At 41.5% G+C, this 22,127-nt stretch overlaps 1 protein-coding gene across 1 annotated transcript in view; it reads right to left on the bottom strand.

Annotated features, from left to right (window-relative positions):
- LOC124778265 (delta and Notch-like epidermal growth factor-related receptor) overlaps window positions 1-22,127 on the bottom strand; it is a 561,289-nt gene that overhangs the window by 197,714 nt on the left and 341,448 nt on the right. The window contains exon 6 of the mRNA XM_047253631.1: window positions 7,851-8,004. Coding sequence (XP_047109587.1) covers window positions 7,851-8,004 — 154 coding nt within the window. The remainder of the gene's footprint in view (window positions 1-7,850; window positions 8,005-22,127) is intronic.

Raw genomic sequence — 22,127 nt, 5'->3', positions numbered from 1 at the left:
ACAATAATTAAAAACATCGCATTTGCAAGCCGCATTCTGTCACCTGCGGAACGAAATTATTCTGTTACAGAACTGGAAACGTTGTGTGTTGTTTGGGCTTTTACGAGATTCAGGCATTTTCTTTATGGGAGACATACTACCGTTTACACAGACCACAGAGCGATACAATTCTTACTTTCGGCTAAATTCACTCACGACAGATTAAGCAGATGGAAACTTTACTTGCAGGAATTTCATTTTACAATTGTTCACATTCCCGGCACACAAAATATTATAGCAGACACGCTATCCCGTTCTCTCAACAACAATCAGCAAGACGTCGCAACCAACTTCTGCAAAGCAAATTTCAGCGTGATGTACATCCAACAAGTTGAATTTGAAAATTTTATTTCGTCGTCATTACAGGACGTAGCAAAGGAGCAAAATAAAGACAACGTGTGGAAAGAAATTAAACACCTTTGGCAAAATAAGACAAATGTTACGATTAGAAACCATTACACTGTACGCAATTACATTCTATTTCGCCGCTCTCATCCTGACAGCAACAATTGGTTATTAAGCATTCCTGATGAACTGGTTAACAAATTAATCTGGTATACTCATTTAAGTTACGCACATTACGGAGCCAGAAAATGTTTTCTTATACTGAGACAGAACTGTTATTTTACCAACATGGAGAAACGTATACGACGAGTTTTAGCGTCATGTAAAATTTGCCAGAAAGCTAAGTCAGACACGACTTCACATATTCCTCCATTATATCCCATTGTACCTGTTAAATTAAGACACATGGCCGCTGTAGACATTTTTGGTCCAATTCCCAGAACCAATAGAGGTTATTGCTACATCTTTATCGCTGTTGAACTCATTTCAAAATTTGTTACTTTCCCTCCGTTACGCAAAGCTACTGCTAAAACTGTTTCGAAAGCATTTTCTATTTCATTTAGGGCATGTGATGAAAGTAATTTCTGACAATGGACCACAATCTCGTTCTGCTATATGGACGTGCATGTTACGAGCTAGAACCATTTCTCCGATCTATATATCCAAGTACCATGCTTCTTCGAACCCCTGTGAACGATTAATGAAAGAAATTGGTAAACTGTGTAGAATATACTGCCACAAAAGACATATTGATTGGGACACACACATATTCTCATTCCAAGATGTAATTAATTCCATTCCAAATGAATCCACTATGCTATCTCCGTCTGTTATACTGAAGAGCGTTGAACCACCAAACAAAATTACAGAATTAGTAAATTTTTCTACATCTCGTCGACTACGACACCACGAAATAATTGACATTGCGCTGAACAACATCAAACGTGCCGCAGAGCGCCGGAGAAGACAGCAAAAACAGGTTTGTACACGCCGTGACTTTCACATTGGACAGAAGATATTAGTACATACACACTATTTATCCAACAAAATAGAAGGTAAGTGCAGTAAATATGAACTTCTATACGCAGGTCCATATCGGATTCGCAGCATTCCACACCGAGCGAGGTGGCGCAGTGGTTAGACACTGGACTCGCATTCGGGAGGACGACGGTTCAATCCCGCGTCCGGCCATCCTGATTTAGGTTTTCCGTGATTTCCCTAAATCACTCCAGGCCAATGTTGGGATGGTTCCTCTGAAAGGGCACGGCCGACTTCCTTCCCCATCCTTCCCTAATCCTGGTCTCCTTCCCCAACCAACGGTGAACGCAGCATTCCTCACCCCAATGTAGTACACGTCGAAACTCTGAGAACCAGAAAATCGAAAGGAAACCAACACTTATCCAATATTAAACCCTTTATTTAATGAAGACACTTTATGATTTAACATACTATGATGCCATTTACTAATTTTTATGATCACTTATGCAATTATATTCACATGAACAATTACTGATGATTATCGTATTTTTTTTTTGGCAAGTGCCTGGCAAGGTAAGGTTAGCAGGTCGCTCTTCTTGTCGTTACACATCAGACCGTGCACATTTTCCATTTTTTTTATGTATGTACGATTGTTTTCATGTTTTGTTTGTATGCACTGTGAAATAGTTAAGATATAACACACACCAGTTGACTTTGACTTTTTTTTTGCCCTATGACATCTCAACATCATGACTGTTTAACTTTTTTTTTTTTTTTTTTTTTTTTTTTTTTTTTTTTTTTTTTTTTTTTTGCTGCTGCATTGTGATATGCTGTGTACACTTTTTGCCTATGACCACTGCCTATGTCTTTGACATATTACGTTTTCTGTCATGTTATGCTGTATGCTCAATTATGTTACTATAAACCAGTAATTATTTAATGGGTATATGATTTAAATGCAAGACATTAATCTTTGTTCATCATTTTCAGAAAGAAATAACGTGTAAAGGAAATAAATTAAACAGAAATGGGAATTTCACCTACGGAATAAACGAAAGAAGATGCAATAATCTTATGAGGAAGAGTAAATGGATCAGAATTAACAAGCATTAACAAGAATGTACAATACACATCGTAAAATAGCAGTCTTAACTAATTTTTTCTTTCAGAATACGAAGCGATTGATGCAGGCTGTCAGACAGAACTACACATCTTAGTTTTAGTGATGAAATATGCTAGAGATAAGGAATAGTTATGTAATGAATAATGAAGTGATTTTTTTTTGCAGATGATAATGAATGCTGATGAATAATGATGAAGAATATGCTACTATGGATAATGAAGTTTTTCTTTACAAGTGATGATAATAATGGAGTTGTGATAATACAAATAATGAAGTGATGGATAATGAAGTTTTTTTCTTTACAGATGAGGATATTGTTGAAGTTATGCATTCATGCTATATAGTTATTTAAGTATTTGTTGCAGTTCGCTTTGACAGCAGGTGTTATATTGCATAGTATAATGACGGAAGGTATTGGAAAGGACAGTTATGGAACACATTTTTATACACATTTCACTACCTGTTAATTCAAAGTTCACTACTTTTCAGCATAAAATGCATTTCTTCTTTCAGCTTAATAATCCATTTTTTGTATATTTTTGCAGGAGAAATTATTTATGAAATTAATATGCGATAAGCAGTTGTTCATTAAATCTATGTAATCTATGAATGTGATTACATATACTCTACTTGTCTCATAATCTTGCTACAGCTGACTTATGACGAATGACGTTACACGTTTTCATTTACACCAACAACCCAGAAGCAAATTTTTCTCTCTTGCTTTCCCCTATAATTACCCAACGCAATGCATTGCTAACAAAAAAAATGTATTACCAGTCCCAAATATTGATACCAGTTTAAGAGAGTTCTGAGTAATGCTGATCAGCTATGAATAATATGTTACCTGAAAAATGAATATTACTAATTACAGTATTGAGATGACCAATGCTTTGTAACTAGAAAGAACTACTAATAATGCTTTGTAAATAGGAAAATAGTACTAATTACTGTATAGAGATGACCAATGCTTTGTAACTAGAAAGAACTACTAATAACGCTTTGTAACTAGGAAAATACTACTAATTACTGTATAGAGATGACCAATGCCTTGTAACTAGGAAAAGAATGCTACTAATAATGCTTTGTAACTAGTAAAAGAATGCTACTAATTATGCTTTGTAACTAGAGAATGAATGCTATTCATTATGCTTTGTAACTGGGAAAAGAATGCGATTATTTAATAATGCTTTGTAACTAGGAAAAGAAGGCTACTGATTATTACTATATTGAAGTGACAAATGATTAATAATGCTTTGTAACTGGAAAATGAATACTATTAATTAATAATGCTTTGTAACTAGGAAAAGAATGCTACTAATAATGCTTTGTAACTAGGAAAAGAATGCTACTAATAATGCTTTGTAACTAGGAAAAGAATGGTACTAATTATGCTTTGTAACTAGAAATTGAATGCTATTCATTATGCTTTGTAACTGGGAAAAGAACGCGAAATGATGACTGTATTGGGATGACCAATGATTGAGTATCAACATTATTATTGACTACCTCCTGTTTTAAGTAATGACTTCTGATGATTTGTAATTAGAGAATGGGTGCAAATATTCTATGTAAAATAATTAATGAACATTTTTCTGTAATACTACATACATGGTACAGAAATGTTCAATAACTGGGCTATGAATGCCGCAAACTACTAATGTAATTCCTAATGAAGACTAGTATGTAACTTAATGTCCTTCACCTTCTGACCTCGCTACCCTGAATTACTGCAATATCCATTTATCCTGTACATCCTCCTGATCATGGAGCACTACATTTGGTTTTTGCACTAATTCTACGTTGGTGTGCCTTGTAAGAGCGTGGTGTTGACACGACATGCTGTCCACCACCGTGAGCGATGGAGACGTTATTATGGTCCCACTGATTGGTGTACGTAATGTACTGCCAAAGTGAAAACATGGAATATTACTACGACATTTCAGTGTCTTGCCTACGCTGATAAATACTTCTGGGAAAAGAACTTCAAATTGTCTCACTTGGTGTTGTACTTCTGTGGAAAGATATGGACTTTCAGTGCAGCTGCGTGCAACCTAAAGTGCTACAACCATGATGCAATCCTTCCCTTTCCTATCCTAATTCTTGTAACATAGTGAAAATCATCTTTTTGCTAATATCATTTATATTCATGGCCTATACATTTTTTTCAATTTGCTGAACTGCAGTACATGTGCACTTATGTCACTTATCAACATGATTTTTTGCCATTATGTTTATTTGTTGTGAAAATGCTAAAGAGTTTTTGAGTGCACGTGCACTTATGTCATTTCTTTTGTACTCACATTTTGTCATTGTCTAATATGTTTTGTACTTGATGCATGTGCACCATATTTCCTTCCTGTTTTATATCTGTATATATGCTTAATTGTAAAGTTAATTAGTTACGAAAAAATTTGTTGCTTATGGCAAGTCCAAATGACTCACCATCGCTGCCAAATTTTTGCCCCCCCCCCCCCCAGTGGAGGGTTATGAAACACGTATGTATTCAGTAGCAGCGATGGCGAGGCATGACAGAATCTCTGACCAGAGAGCTATTTATCGTTTCTAGTCTGCGCTTGACCGCGCGTGAGTGCAGTTGTTGTACGTAGCGAGTCGCGAGAGCATGTAGTTCGTTCGTGCTAGTAGCGCGCGCGAGACAGTCGGAGTTGTGTGTGAGGAGTCGGCGGGCGTCGACGTGGGTATCTGGTCAAGGTTCGGGACGAGGTCTATTTTTTAAATAAGGTAATGAAGCAGCATTGCGCACATCTGATAATGTAATGTATATTAACTGTAATTAATTTGTTCAAGAATTGCCGCAATAATAATTTTTGTTCTCAAAGCAATTGTTTTAAGAAAATAATCATTACAATTGAAACAATATTTCCTTTGCTTTTCCTCCCAGAATCAATTTATCAGGTTGATCTTAACGTTAATTTTGTGGGGACTTAACATTTTTTCACGTTTTTATTATCATTGAGTTTTATTACTGTGGGAAGCTAACATTTGGCTCTATTGCATTTTCATTCAATTCATATCATTTAATAATAATTACGGGGAGGTTACACTTGTCATTTCAAATTTTTACGGGGAAACAGACTATAACAGCAACACAAGGAGTCTTGAAGCAAAGCGTATACTGTTCGCAAACTGTTCGCGTGCCGCCACGTTTACTGTACCGTGCAAAGCAAAATTGAGCTATCTAAAACAGGCGCAGAGGAGACTATGGTGCACCTCCTCACTGACCGTTCAGCGAACGTTGCTGCATATGGGCCTCTGCAGCAGGTGCCTGGTTCATGCACCCACGTTTGGCTGCCGTTCATCGGCAACGAAGACTGGAATTTGCAAGCCAAACTTGACAGCACCAGAGTGGCTACAGGTGGCTTTTACAGATGAATCATTTTATGCTCCATTGGAGAGATGGCTGTTTGCGTGTACAGCGTGAAACGTATGAAAGCGAACGCTATGCATCAGTTATGGTCTTTGGGATGTTTCTGTATCATTCACTATGTTATCTTGTCAATCTGGGAGGCGGAATGGATCAACATAACTATGCATCTATCACTGAGGACCATTTACACCCTTCATTTTCTTTTCTTGAGCATGATTGCATCTATCAGCAGGACAGTGCAACGTGTCACACAGTTCGTAGTGTACGTAAGTGGTTCGAAGAACAGTTGGATGAATTTACCGTACACCCCTGGTCACCAAACTCCTAGATTTTAAACCCGATCGAGAATCTGTGAAACCAAGTACACTACTGGCCATTAAAATTGCTACACCAAGAAGAAATGCAGATCATAAACGGGTATTTATTGGACAAATATATAATACTAGAACTGACAGGTGATTACATTTTCACGCAATTTGGTTGCATAGATAGTGAGAAATCAGTACCCTGAACAACCACCTCTGGCCGTAATAACGGCCTTCATACGCCTGGGCATTGAGTCAAACAGAGCCTGGATGGCGTATACAGGTACAGCTGCCCATGCAGCTTCAACACGATACCACAATTCATGAAGAGTAGTGACTGGCGTATTGTGACGAGCCAGTTGCTCGGCCACCATTGACCAGACGTTTTCAGTTGGGGAGAGATCTGGAGAATGTGCGGGCCACTGCTGCAGTCGAACATTTTTTGTATCCAGAAAGGCCTGTACAGGACCTGCAACATGCGGCCGTGCATTATCCTGCTGAAATGTAGGGTATCGCAGGGATCGATTGAAGAGTAGAGCCACGGGTCGTAACATACCTGAAATGTAACGTCCATTGTTCAAAGTGCCGTCAATGCGAACATGAGGTGACCGAGACGAGTAACCAACAGCGCCTCATACCATCACGCCGGGTGATACGCCAGTATGGCGATGACGAATACACGCTTCAATTGTGCATTCTCCCCGATGTCGCCAAACACGGATGCGACCATCATGATGCTGTAAACAGAACCTGGCTTCATCCGAAAAAATGACGTTTTGCCATTCGTGCACCCAGATTCCTCGTTGAGTACACCATCGCGTCTATGGTAAGCGCAGCCATGGTCTCCGAGCTGATGGTCCATGCTGCTGCAAACGTCGTCGAACTGTTCGTGGAGATGGTTGTTGTCTTGTAAACGTCCGCATCTGTTGACTCAGGGATCGAGACGTGGCTGCACGATCTGTTACAGCCATGCGGATAAGATGTCTGTCAGATAAGATGCCTGTCATCTCGACTGCTAGTGATACGAGGCCGTTGGGATCCAGCACGGCGTTCCGTATTACCCTCCTGAACCCACCGATTCCATATTCTGCTAACAGTCATTGGTTCTCGACCAACACGAGCAGCAATGTCGCGATGCGATAAACCGCAATAGGCATAGGCTACAATCCGACCTTTATCAAAGTCGGAAATGTGATGGTACGCATTTCTCCTCCTTACACGAGGCATCACAACAACGTTTCACCAGGCAACGCCGATCAACTGCTGTTTGTGTATGAGAAATCGTTTGAAAACTTCCCTCATGTCAGCACGTTGTAGGTGTCGCCACCGGCGCCACCCTTGTGTGAATGCTCTGAAAAGCTAATCATTTGCATATCACAGCATCTTCTTCCTGTCGGTTAAATTTCACGTCTGTAGCACGTCATCTTCGTGGTGTAGTAGTTTTAATGGCCAGGAGTGTAAATCTCATTGACACCCTTCTTCCACGTTCGTGCTACAAAAGGCGGTTATTGAGGCTGCTGACAAGTAGTCACTGTAATGCTACTGTACAGTGTACTACAAGTAAGATAAACACAACAGTATTCCAGAAGTGACCTGCAAATTGACGTCATCAGTAGTCATGTGATAGAGATGTATGTTTTCAGTGTAATGCCGTGGTGCGCGCGGTACCCACCGTATGGACAGAGGCACTGGAAGCTGTTGCCGCCCTGGCCCTGCGACAGGTCGACGCAAATGCCGTTGTTGCGGCACGGGCTGGGGTAGCAGGCGTCGCGCTCCTCGCAGTGCGGGCCCACGAAGCCGGGGCAGCACTGGCACTCGTAGCCCTCCTGCGGGCACAAGAAAGGACACACACCGTAAAGCACGAGGAAGGAGGCCAACTTGTAATACGAAGAAACCGATTCCAAATCCAAATTTAACATTGTAATACACTTAAGATTTGTAGTCAGCAATATGTGCTTACAGCTGAGTTACATGATACAATTAGGCTAATAAACAACAAAATCTCAAAGAGACGCACTCTGTAAAGCACTAGCGATGGGGTTAAGTTTGTGAAATTAAGATACCGATACCACACACAAATTTAACAATGTGATACACTTTAGGATTATATGCTTGCCGGCCGGAGTGGCCGAGAGGTTCTAGGCGCAACAGTCTGGAACCACGCGACCGCTACGGTCGCAGGTTCGAATCCTGCCGCGGGCATGGATGTGTGTGATGTCCTTAGGTTAGTTAGGTTTAAGTAGTTCTATGTTCTAGGGGACTGATTAATGGTTCAAATGGCTCTCAGCACTATGGGACTTTTGCTGAGGTCATCAGTCCCCTACAACTTAGAACTGCTTAAACCTAAATAGCCTAGGGACATCATACACATCCATGCCCGAGGCAGGATTCGAACCTGCGGTCGCGCGGTTCCAGACTGTAGCGCCTAGAACCGCTCGACCACCCCGGCCGGCGGGACTGATAACCTTAGAAGTTAAGTCCCATAGTGCTTAGAGCCATTTGAACCAATTTGATATATGCTTACCGCTCAATTACGTGATACATTTAGGCTAATGAACAAGTCAGTAATTAACATGAACATGCTGTCGGCGTATGCATGATAATGCACGATACCACTATGTTTCAGAAAAAATACGCTCTCGGAAATGCGATTTTCCAGGCGGTGATATCTCCGGTTTTCATCGCAGAGATAAGGTGTCAAGTGTTTCAGATAGTCCTTGGCCTAGCAACCATTAATATATCTACCTGAAGAACGGGTATAATGTAGCTATCGTACGGTAGAGAGACACCCAATATAACAGACAGTGGTTGAAGACATACGGTGTCATATGTAATTTTACTTATATTCGAAACAGGCTTATGTCTCTTGAACTTATTTTATTGGTCTTGATGCAGCCACTCGGATAAGATATTTTTCATTTATTACTGTGTATGACTTCTGAAGAATGCTATATTATTATAGCAGAAACCATGGTTAAGGTTTAAAATAAACATAATCTAGTGCAACTGTGGGCTGTTTTTCATTCGAGATAATTTCGTAACCGTTGCTGTTGTAGCTACCAAGACGAAAATAGTGAAATATTAATGTAACAAGGCCACTAATCAGGCTGCAACCCCGAAACTCTTTATGCCGGGAAAATTTCGAGATCTCAATAATATACCCGCTTTCCTTTAAGGTATCTTCCACTACCGCACTGTTTTCGCTGGTCACTAAGCGCAGCGTCTTCGCCAGAAGTTACGGCTCTTCTATTCTTTCTACATCACCCACACAATTGCTGAAGGAACGCACACGAATCACCGTACTCTGGATTCATCCTGCAATGCTTGTTCACAGGTTTAAGATCGTCACCACCCGAAGAAATGTATCACAGATCGCCGTTCCAGCGTGGCGCAACCGACACTAGCCCTGAAGTTAAATTCATGGGAGAAATTTCTGAACCATTTGATATAAAGACTGGTGTTAGACACGGACATGGACTCTCCCCATTACTGTTTAACTGTGTTTTGGAAAAGGTCATTACAGAATGGCGAGGGCAAAAGTCGTGTCAAAATATAGATCAATCAATCAAGTTAGGTAGAAGTAATATTAGAGTAGATTGCCCCGCCTTTGCAGATGATCTGGCCATTTTAACTAGGGATATTACCACACCTCAAAAACAAATTGAAAAAAAGTAGTAGTTGCAAAAAAAGTAGGACCACAAAAACCATTCGAGAAAACGGAATATATGAATGCAAGAAACAAGCTCTAAAGCTTTTTAACACGAAATACGGAAAAACAAAAAGGGTTTCTCAGTTTAAATACTTGGGGGAAAATATACAAGAAAAAGCTGCAAAAGAAGATCGCTGTCAAAAAATGTAAACTGCTTCAGATTAACATAAAATATTTATAATAGAAAATCACTTTCTATGTTCAGTAAACTTAGGTATTACAGCACTGTAATCAAATCTGAATATCTTTATGGAGCAGAAACTTAAATTTCATATATGAAGAGGGCTACTGAAGAAATTCGAAAGAAAGAAAGGAAATTTGAAACATTTTATTGGCTGTGCTCCAGCAACCGTACGCTATTTAATTACAGGACGTACATACAGCCACTTCGGTTGCACAAAATTTTGTCAGTTGCCACGGTTTCGATTGTACTAGCGCATTCTTCATCAGCATAAAAAGTTACGTGGTGTACCTAAATATATAACGGCGTAGACTGAAATAAGATGCACTTCGTAGGATTACTTCCTTAAATTACGCACAAACAGAATGAACTTACATGTAATCACACCATGGTTTAAAACGTCTGAGCATCAGTGCTCTCGTCAAACAGAAATGTCGTGGGAATAAAAACTATAATATAAAAATATAACATAACTGTCAACCAGATAAAATTCTCCGAGGAATATATAAAGACAACCGCAAGGTCGATTGTGCCAAGAATGGCATAATACAACCGCTACCGTCAGACTAAACGGCTAACACGGCAAGGCAGCCTCGAGTTGGACACGAAAACAGATTCGCGCCATCTAACAGGAAGTAATTTAATACCGATAACTTAAGAGCAAATGAGGCATTTCAAAGGTAGTTTTCAAGAATACTGATAACAAATAGGAACCAGTGAATGAAAGTTACAACATAGTGTAACAGTCTTTTTTACAAAAGAAAATACAATTCAAGTAATATACACTGTATGTGTTATTATATTTTTAGGTATTCCATGCAACTTTTTATTCTGATGAAGAGTGCCCTAGTGCAATCGAAATCTTGGTCAACTGACAAAATTTCACGTAACTGAAAGTGGCTGTATATATGTTCTGTAGTTAGAAAGAGAAGAAGATTATTAGGAAAATATTAGGCCGCAAGATTACTGATGGAGAAACGTACAGTCTGAGAAGTAATAAGGAAATAGAACAATACACAGACATACGAGGTGACATGAGAAAACGAAGACATAGATTTTATGGGGATATTAAAAGACTGGCACCCACTAGGTTAACAAAACAAAAGGTACAGTTCTACGAAAACAGAAGTAAAGCCAAAACTGAGCCAATTAAATGGATTGCTGTGATTAAGGAGGATCTTAAAGTAGCCGGTATAGCTCTGGCAGACATTATACACAGAAAAATATTCTTACAACACATATTTATTTGGAAAGTTGGTCAGAGGGAAATAATTAGAAAACAGGCTGGAACAACATGGTCTGATGAAAGAAAGAGACTCCTTTCTGAAAGGATGAAACAAATTTCGACACAAAGGAAGGTCAACCATCAACCTATTGGGTCCCTACGTAAATAATAATAATAATAATAATAATAATAATAAGAGACAGAGAGAAACAGACAGACAGACAGAGAGAAAAAGACGCCCTATTAAGTTGACCGGCACACCGCAGCTTTTTTGAGACTTGAAACTGTGAAGTTTGGGACAGATCTCATTCGCCGGCGGGCCTGGTGGCTGTGTGAGAAGTACGGCAGTATCGCGGTGTAACTCACTTCCTTCGGCCGCGCCACTCCATCTGCACTGCCCTGGCAGACTGCTATAAATATTTCGCAAATCCAATTTTGGCCTCTGGGCTCCGCCGTTTATCTGAATACGTCAAATACTGGGAGAAAGTCGGAGTTACACACGGCCTCCGCGGGACGCCGCGCCCCGGCCGGCCATATTTTACCCCGGCGCGGCCCGGCCCAGCACGGCGCGGCGCGGCGCGGCACTTTAAAGCCCGCGCGTCGCGAGGGTTGCTCGCCTTTAGGCGGCGCTCTCACTCCAGCCTCCAAAGTCCCCGTCTCGCTTCCAGCTAACCCTGACCGGCGGGAGTCCTCAGACGCCTCTAAGCTGGAATAACAAGCCGGGTCCAGAGACGCTGCGCGGCAGTTCTCATCAGCAGCACGCCATTCGCAATAGTAAAAAAAAGTTATGAAGTTACATGTGATCCGACTTCCCCAACTTACTGGTTTTATGCAACCCGCAACGCTTTCAAATACTACGTGCATGATGTTAATATTTTCTCGCTCGCTACGCACGAATTATTATTAACGCTACAGGAAAAAAAACGAGCGGAACCCATTTGTACGAAATTTAATGTAGCATACGTTTGTTCTGGAGGCAGTAGTGTAAGACGTCGTGGTCTCCTGACCTTCATTGTTTATATACTCCGCCCTCACAAACATATTCCGCATATCAAGATGCTTCATTCGAACCCGAAGTCGATAAAATAAAGTCAATGCTGTATGAATTCATGTAAACGATATGCTAATAACAAGTGCGCAACGGGGTTGAAATACTTGAGACTGGCGTACACACTTACATTCCAGACACGACTGTCACAGGAGCTTTTAGTTCGAGAGAGGCAGACCACACACCGGGAGGCCGGTCCCTTCGAAGGACGAGTCAACCTCAGCTGCCCGTGGAGCAGACAGTGTGTGTCCAAGTGAAAGGGGACACATCCCCGTGTTTGGCTTAAAAGCAAATTCCGCTACATTGTGTGGGCAGCCAGCCTACGCATTCTTTACATATAGCACGCAGTTTCAGAGATTTTCACAGGGAGACAGCAAACGCCAAACGCTGATACTACAGATTTCCAGACTGGTCACCTTAAACGAAACGTCATTCTCCCGTTTTAAAAGAGCAATGCTCATCGGCAGACGATATTTCTGATGCATTGAGCTGAAGGAGTAATGGAAGAGACCGAAAAATATACCCCTTCACGTCTGGCGTGGAGAGGCGCCGTTCTGTTGTCGCTCTTGGAGTGAGGAACAAGTCTCTCCTCAGTACTTCACTGGGAGAGCACCTCTGTCGAGAGCAAATCGAAGTGTGACTCTATACTGAGTCCTTGTGATTAAGCGTTTTTCACTGTGTTGGCAGACACACTCATTGTGCGGTGTGAATGGACAGAGTTATAGTTAAACGCCTGCGAGCGAATTTTTGAGTTGCATCGCGGTGGACTGGTTATCTGACCGGTGTACCACGCCAATAGTTAGACTAGGGGCGAATAGGAATCCTTGACTTCATCAAGGCGTAGGGAGAGTTCGATTGGCAAAGTTCAATTCAGGTAGAATAAGAGTTACCTTATTTGTGAACAGCGAGCGGCGCAGACTGCGGTCATCGCAGCTTATGGTATTGTGCGCTACAGCTATTATGAGCCCCATATTTCCTCCACAACAGTACACTTCACACCATTTCACACACGACAGCCCGTCCGTACCTAGCAACATTCTAGAGGATAATTATTCAAGTTGAGTAGGCGCGCCTCTCAGCCATTCTGCCACGTCAATAACAATCTTAAACTTTGTATAGAAATTTCATTAGCGAATCCTATCCTTGAGAGGTAACTTCACCTTTAGAAAAGAACCAGGATATAACTTGTTCAATTCATAACTAAAAGTGCCATTGTGATTTCTCAGAATTTTTGCAAAATAAATAAGAATTTTCGTTAGTTTCATGTTTTTCTTACACTACTCCAGTAGCCAAGTATCCCACTAGTTACGTAAGATATTTTGTGAATTTTTGTGTCATTTCCTAACAGCAGATGACTCCAGAAGATATTTACTGCTGAAAGTTTTTCAGGCATTTCTCTTTAGAACGTTAGGAGCGTCTGTCTGACTTCTGTAGTAGTGTGGGGGTGGAAATTGCATCTTGCAGGAGCCACAGGGTAAAGGGTACATCTAGGATTAATCCGTTGTGCAGAATAACAGAATAGCAGATCAACCCCACGCTCACAGTAGTTTTGGTTTATTCAAACAAAACGTACAAAACTGACCTTGAAACGCGTTTTTCTTGAATAACAGTGGCCTCTAGCGAAAAAATATTCCAAAATAAAGTTCAGCTTCATAAAGCTACCTACAAAAAGGTTCTGTTCATTTTTTCTGTAGGACTAGGCCGAACAGTTCGCGCATAGCGAGCGAGAGAATATGAAAAACTCTTCTGCGTGGTATTTGATGGCATTGCAGGCAACTAAAAACCGAGTGGTAGAGTCAGCTGAATTCCTCTGTATGCACAACAACAAAAATACAGTCTGAACAAGCAATGAAGGCCCAACGGTATAGACCAGCCGCCGTGTCATCCTCATAAGTCACCACTTGCGGTTACGGAGGAGTGTGTGGTCAGCATACCACTCTACTGGCCATTGTCAGTTTTTGTGACCGGCGTCGCTAGTTCTCAATCAAGTAGCTCCTCAATTGGCCTCACAAGAGCTGGGTACACCTCACTTGCCACCAGCACTTAGCAGATCCGGACGGTGAACCATCCAAGTGCTGGCCAAGCCCAACAGCACTTAACTTTGGTGATTTGATGGGAACCAGTGTTACCACAGGCGCAACGCCATGGGCCACCCTGTATACAGGGTGTTTCAAAAATTAATTTACAATCTTTGGAGATATGTTCCTTAGACAAACAGAAGAAGAAACTTCATAAAAACAAATATCCAAAAGTCCTTCGTTTTCGATTTAGTAGTGAAAGTTGGTGTTCAATGGCTTTGAAAGTACAACCAATCAACTCCACTTATCGGTGCACCCGTTTGAATCACTGCATGTAGGTGATGTTTTGTTGCCAGCGAGACTTTTTTAAATTCGTCATTCGATGTCCGTTGTGTACGTGCATTACAGCTAATGCGTTAACTGAAAGTACTCCGTTAGAACGTGACAAGATCTTCATTTCGTCAGCAGCAGTCACAATTTTTATATACGGCCGCGCGAATGTTTATGGGCACGAGGCTGTACGGCTGTATCAGACGGCGTTTGCAGCCCCAAGACAGAGTCATCAAGCGATCGGTGCTGCCAACCATCACGTTGCCGAGACAGGATCCGTAGCATCACGGAAGGGCAGGTATTGCTCGTACTTTTCACCAGGAAGAACACGTTCTATGGGCTGTCGAAGAACAGTCAGGCCTCAGCGCAAGACAAGTGGTCTTAGCATGTATTACATACCCAAGTTCCGCATGGAGGATGTTTCACGAGCATCTCATGTATACGTATCATCTTCAGTGTGTGCAAGGCATTACCTCTGCGGATCACCCACCACGGTTGCACTTATGCCAACGGTTTGTTCCACAAACAGCCAATACAATGTCTGTCTTCTCCCAGCACGTCTTACAAGCGCTGTCTACAGGGACTTTACTCAGAACACTAGCCAAAACCTTCTAGAAGATAAGAAGAAACATTTGTTTGTGCATACTGAAGTTCCAAAATAGTTCAGTCTGTTTGTTTGAGACGTACTGGCTGGTGTCTGTCGTTACATATACTAGTAGACAGGTAGAGCAGGACCAGTTCCATAGACTGCAAAATCCCCAGTTCTGAATCCCTTGGTTTATTGTCTCTGGGAGCACCTTAAGAATTGGTCTATGCAGTCAGACGACCTTGATACAGAACCTCTTCATCATGGAAGCTTGTAAGTTCATTCGAAACAATGAAGGTAGTCATTGAAACGATGTGACAATCCATACGAAATGAGAAATGAGCGTTTGGCCTCATTGGCCGGGAGGCCCCTTACGGGGCAGATCCGGCCGCCTTGGTAAAGGTCCTATTACATTCGACGCCACATTGGGAGACCTGCGCGATGGAGGGGGATGAAATGATGATGAAGACAACGCAACACCCAGTCCCTGAGCGGAGAAAATCCCCGACCCAGACGGGAATCTAACCTAGTCCCACAGGAAGGCAATCCGCCACGCTCACCACTCAGCTATCAGGGCGGACGCAACCATATTGGACGAGTCAAGTATGTTTAGACATATCGAGTATTTACACTGAGGAAAAAAGTCGCAACACCAAAATAATTCATGTGCAGTTATGAAATTTCTAGAATACATTTGTCTAGGTATATTTGAGAGATTAAAATTGCAAGGTCACAGGTCAATGTAAGCGCGAGATTAGACGTTACAAATATGAAACGCTGATACACTCATAACCGGCTTAATCGCATGTACTGTTTTTCGTTTTTTGTTTTTTGTTTTTTTTTTATTTACAGTTGCCGGATGTCAGGTTGTGGGATGGAGTTCCATGTCTGTTCGGTCAATACAGGGGCCGATTATGCTGTCTGGTGATGACGCTGGAGTTGTCATCCGATGATGTCCCATAGGCGCTCAACTGGAGGCAGATCTGGTGATCGTGCAGGCTAACACAAGAAGTCGACACCCTTTACAGCACGTCAAGTTACAGCGGCAGTAAGTGGACGGGCGTTATCCTGTCGAAAACTACCCTCTGGTATGTTGTTCGTGAAAGGCAGCAGAACAGGTGAATCACCAGACTGACGTACAAATCTGCGGTTATGGTGCGGGGGAGGGGGGGGGGGAGAGGTAAGCTCAGACCATTAGTACAGGTGTAGGTCCTGCGTGTCTATCACAAAGACAGGTTAATTACAGGCCCTCAACGAGTGTGGTTTCTATATCGTATTGATGTAATGTCTTTCCCGTATACTGAAGCAGTTATCTCCCCGGGGCCCCACTATGGGCATGAGGCTTTCTTTCACACCATGTGCTGCATTTATGTGCGATGTTGTTAAGGATGTGAATTTGGTGGTACTGTTGCTACAGAATTCATGGGAAAAGTGGAATTGCTTACCCTTGAGCATCGGCGCTGGTTGAACTTATTTGCTTAGGTCATAGTGAGTAGACTCTGTGAACAACTGTTCAGAGCTGTTTGCTCTGCCGCAAGGTTCTTTATACTATTTGCTTCATGTCTGAGCTAAACTTAGTTTTATTCGAAGAATTGATAGGTTCCACCTTGGTTGACCTACATTGCTAGAGGATTCTTTCTGTTTGTCACACAAATCCCTGTCTATCAGGTTTGAGCCTGGTTTCTAATTTATGAATACTGTCTGTGACCCCTTGTGTAATCCATTTTGGTACAGAGGATTAATTTCACTGTCCACAGGTTTCGTTGAAGCCTTCAAGGCGATACTGTTTACACTTTATTTATACATTCCTGTATAGAAGTAGCTTCACTCTTTTGGACCCAATCTTTCTCTGAAGTTTATATTTCACATGGTTTATAATTGGGCACTGGTTGTTTTGATAGGCTGTGCTACAGCTGTCAATTCATGTCTTCACTAAATGTTTAGTGATGATTCGAGTATTTTTCCTTGGAACGTGTGTTAACTGAAATGTTTTCTACCTGTTTTAGTATGTCCTGAAACCACACTGTGCTTTATTCAGTTTATTTACGTTATGCTACGTAATGTTACAATGTTGAAACTCAATGAATGTTTCTAAATTTGCAAATATTAAATCTTTTTGCCTCTTTCATTACATTCATATATTATTGCTAAATTTCAAGCGTTTGAAAGAAAAGAAAAGCAGTTTTTTACAACTTACTAAATAAGGTATTTTGTGAGAGCTTAGTAGTCCCAGCGCCTTCCTACCGAAAAACTTTGACTTCCACAGAGTACACTGCTACAGGTGTCAGCAGAAAATTGTGTTGTCATTTATGTGAATATGAACTCCGCCATCAGTAAGTGATAAGCATTCATTTTGTTTCCGTAAGGAAATCGTAACATTCGAGGAATAATATACGTGGAATTTCTTGGAACTGCTTCCCACGTTTGCTTCTGGTCTCTTCTAACGAAAGTTCTGAGCTCACTATACGGCTGGATTCCGTTCTCGCAAAGAGCGACCAAAGTTTTGTGTTAGACGAGGGCTGAGTGCAAACTTTCCCACCAGACAAAGCGCTCAGCCGAGAATACGTGGGCTGGGCGGCTCATCCTTGTCGCAGAAGGACGCGGGTGGGAAACGTGGGTGGCAGGCATCAGGGGGGAAATTCGCCGGGATCGGTGACAGACGTGTTCCGCGAAAGCAAATAGACCGACACGGGAGACGGAGGGGTTGACATAGACGCCGTGGAAAGTTCTCTGCATACGTTTGACGGTACGTAAGGTGCGTTGCCCTTTACTGACGGGTTCAAGAGACGCTTTTGATAGGTACAAAAATCTCGTGGTTAATCAAATAGCTGATCCTCACGAACTACGTAATGTTGTCAACGGAGACTTCATCAGTTCACGATTTGATGAACAATTGTTAATGTGAGCGCTCTGAACCTAATCAGATGGTGACAGGGAACAAAATCTGCCAGAGGAGCTAAATCTTCGATACTAATAACAAACTGACATGTCTGTCTGTTTGTCAGTTTCAACAGACTTCTCCAAAACTACCAGACGAATTTGGTGGTTTTTCCGCAGATAATCTGAGTATTGCATGGCACCGTATAGGCTTTATTTCATCAGAATCGGATCACCGAAAAAATAAATCGTAATAGATAGTCTTATCCATACTAATATTACAATTGTGAAAGTATCTCTGTCTTTTACATTTACAGCACTAACCTGCTGAATCAATTTCGACGAAATTTGGTATGGAGATAGCTTGAACCCTGAGGAAAGATGTATGTGAGTTGAACAATATTTACTCATTAAAAAAGCATTATTTCTCTGACTTTCATCTTTATCACATTTCTGAAAAATGTTTTGTATGGTTGATGTGCTATGTAACACGATTTAATGTAATATTTAAAATGCTCATACAACCTTCAATGTGTTTAATACATACTCCCACAGTATCTGTTGCATAATGGACACGTTGTCCACAGTGATCAGCCAGAACATTATCACCACCGACCTACTATCGATATAAACCCGTCCAGACGACAGCAGCGACACCTGGAGAGTGCAACGTCTCCTAGAAAAACACATATTAAAAAGAGAAAAGAATAATTGAACTGGATGATTGTAATTGCGTGGACAACGATTGTGTGAACTTTATGTAATAAAGAGAAACCATTATGTGCCATGTTTTTTACTCGTATAGAATTTTGTACCGGTTTTGTAAAGATAATATCTGAGTCGGCAAGTACTGAAACCGCCACAGACGATACTTATTAAATATGAAACAAAGATGAGAATATGTCAAAACGAGTGTAAATAGTAGTGACCGAGCATTAATTTCTCTGTCGTCTTGTTGTAGTTACGTGAGTAGGAAGAGCCTGTGACGCTATATTGTATGCTTGTGTAGCATTCTTTTGTCAAGATTGAACGAAGGACGCCATTAGGTACTGATTTGTAAAGGTGTGTAATAATTTAATCTGTCTAAATGTTTTGAATAGAGTTACTTAGTGAAAACTTGCATTATGATTTGTAATAAGCTTGCCTGGTTATTTTATCCCATCCTTTTAAGACATTTTCAGCTGTTTAAATATTATTCGTGGTGCAGAGCTGCGCTACGAACGAACGAGCCGCTGCCGCGGCGCATTCAAACTGTATTAAATGAAACCAATCATACCGCAAAGAAGCGGGCAGATAATAGAGAACTAAAATTATTTCTTTTAGCTTCCGGAATTGCAGGGCAGAGCAGCAGATTTTATGGTGTGTTTTACAGGTGGACGCGGGCTACGGATGATATATTATTAACAGTGAAAAAAGATAATTTACCTTCATAACATAAAAGAAATCTTGCTGTTCGTAGTACTGGTCTGGCAAACATTATAGTAAAAACATCTTTTTCTCTGATAATAGTCTCATGTTCTCGTGTTAGTCGTGGTGCATATTGGTGTTTTACTGTTAACTAAAATCCACTGCAAAATTTTGATGTTGAACAAACATTGCGTACTGTAACATCAGTATTTATAACGAAATAATTTTCAGTAACCTTTTCAATAACTGTAAAGTAAGGAAGATATGCTGTTGTTGTTGTGGTCTTCAGTCCTGAGACTGGTTTGATGCAGCTCTCCATGTTACTCTATCCTGTGCAAGCTTCTTCATCTCCCAGTACCTACTGCAATCTACATCCTTCTGAATCTGCTTAGTGTATTCATCTCTTGGTCTCCCTCTACGATTTTTACCCTCCACGGTGCCCACCAATGCTAAATTTGTGATCCCTCGATGCCTCAAAACATGTCCTACCAACTGATCCCTTCTTCTAGTCAAGTTGTGCCACAAACTTCTCTTCTCCCCAATCCTATTCAATACCTCCTCATTAGTTACGTGATCTACCCACCTTATCTTCAGCATTCTTCTGTAGCACCACATTTCGAAAGCTTCTATTCTCTTCTTGTCCAAACTAGTTATCGTCCATGTTTCACTTCCATACTTGGCTACACTCCATACAAATACTTTCACAAACGACTTCCTGACACTTAAATCTATACTCGATGTTAACAAATTTCTCTTCTTCAGAAACGCTTTCCTTGCCATTGCCAGTCTACATTTTATATCCTCTCTACTTCGACCATAATCGGTTATTTTACTCCCTAAATAGCAAAACTCCTTCACTACTTTAAGTGTCTCATTTCCTAATCTAATTCCCTCAGCATCACCTTGACTACATTCCATTATCCTCGTTTTGCTTTTGTTGATGTTCATCTTATATCCTCCTTTCAAGATACTGTCCACTCCGTTCAACTGCTCTTCCAAGTCCTTTGCTGTCTCTGACAGAATTACAATGTCATCGGCGAACCTCAAAGTTTTTACTTCTTCTCCATGGATTTTAATACCTACTCCGAATTTTTCTTTTGTTTCCTTTACTGCTTGCTCAATATACAGATTGAATAACATCGGGGAGAGGCTACAACCCTGTCTCACTCCTTTCCCAACCACTGCTTCCCTTTCATGCCCCTCGACTCTTATAACTGCCATCTCATTTCTGTACAAATTGTAAATAGCCTTTCGCTCCCTGTATTTTACCCCTGCCACCTTTAGAATGTGAAAGAGAGTATTCCAGTCAACATTGTCAAAAGCTTTCTCTAAGTCTACAAATGCAAGAAACGTAGGTTTACCTATTCTTAATCTTTCTTCTAAGATAAGGAAGATATATTGAACTTAATAGCGAGTTACAGTAACGAAACAATGTTGCTTTAATAGAAAGCCAGATCCAGAATAATAAGAACATAATAGATTTGGTTTTGTTGACAATTAATGATCCAAAGAAAGTCACAGCACAGCATCCCTAAAATGGATTTCAGGGCTCTTTTCGTAGCAACATATTTTATCTCATATATTAGTTGTTGCGCGAGCAGTAACGAAGCAAAGAGAGGCAGTGAAACTCGTTGTGCACACTGATAAGACAGAACATTATGACCATCGACCTACTACAGATATAAACCCGTCCAGACGACAGCAGCGACACCTGGCGAGGAATGACAACTAGTAAGACACACGCACAGTCTATGTAGTATCAGTGAGCGTGCTGCGTGTGTGTAGAATGAGGAAGGCGCGCGATCTATCTGAGTCTGACGGTGGGGAGACTGTGGTGGCCCGGAGGCTCGGAGGGAGCATTTCAGAAACTACACAACTTGTCGGATATTCGAGGAGTGCTATGGTGAGTATTCTCAACACGTAGCGAAACAAAGGTGAAACCTAGTTCGGACGTCTAGGGGTTGGACGACTACCCCTCATTACAGATGTCGGGCGTCGTAGGCTGGGCAGACTGGTAAAACAGGACAAGCGGCGAATCGTGGTGGAACTGCTTTTAGTGCCGAGCAAAGCACAAGTTTTCGAACACACAGTGCATCGGACACTCCTAACGATGGGCCTTCGCAGGCGACGACCTACACATGTGACAATGTTAACACAACGACATCGGCAACTATGACTGAAATGGGCACGTGACCATCGGCACTGCACACTGGTGCAGTGACAGAGCGTTGCATAGTCTGGTGAACCGCAGTACCTTCTACATGATGCCGATGGGAGGATGCGAATCCGTTGTCTTCCAGGTGAATAGCTCCTTGACACATCTACTGCAGGATGGAGACAAGCTGGTGGTGGCTCCATTATGATCATGGGAACATTGACGTGGGCATCCACGGGACCAGTAAAACTTGTGCAAAACACCATGACGACCAAGAAGTACTGTACACTGATTTCAGAACTTGTACACCCCCTCATGACGATCATGTATTTCAGACGGCAGTGACTCTTTCCAACAACATAATGCGCCATGTCACAAGGCCAGGAGTGTGATGGAGACGTTCGAAGAACACA

The sequence above is a fragment of the Schistocerca piceifrons genome, chromosome 1, assembly GCF_021461385.2.
Source record: "Schistocerca piceifrons isolate TAMUIC-IGC-003096 chromosome 1, iqSchPice1.1, whole genome shotgun sequence".
NCBI classification, from domain to species: domain Eukaryota; kingdom Metazoa; phylum Arthropoda; class Insecta; order Orthoptera; family Acrididae; genus Schistocerca; species Schistocerca piceifrons.
This window is presented reverse-complemented; position numbering and strand designations above follow the sequence as displayed.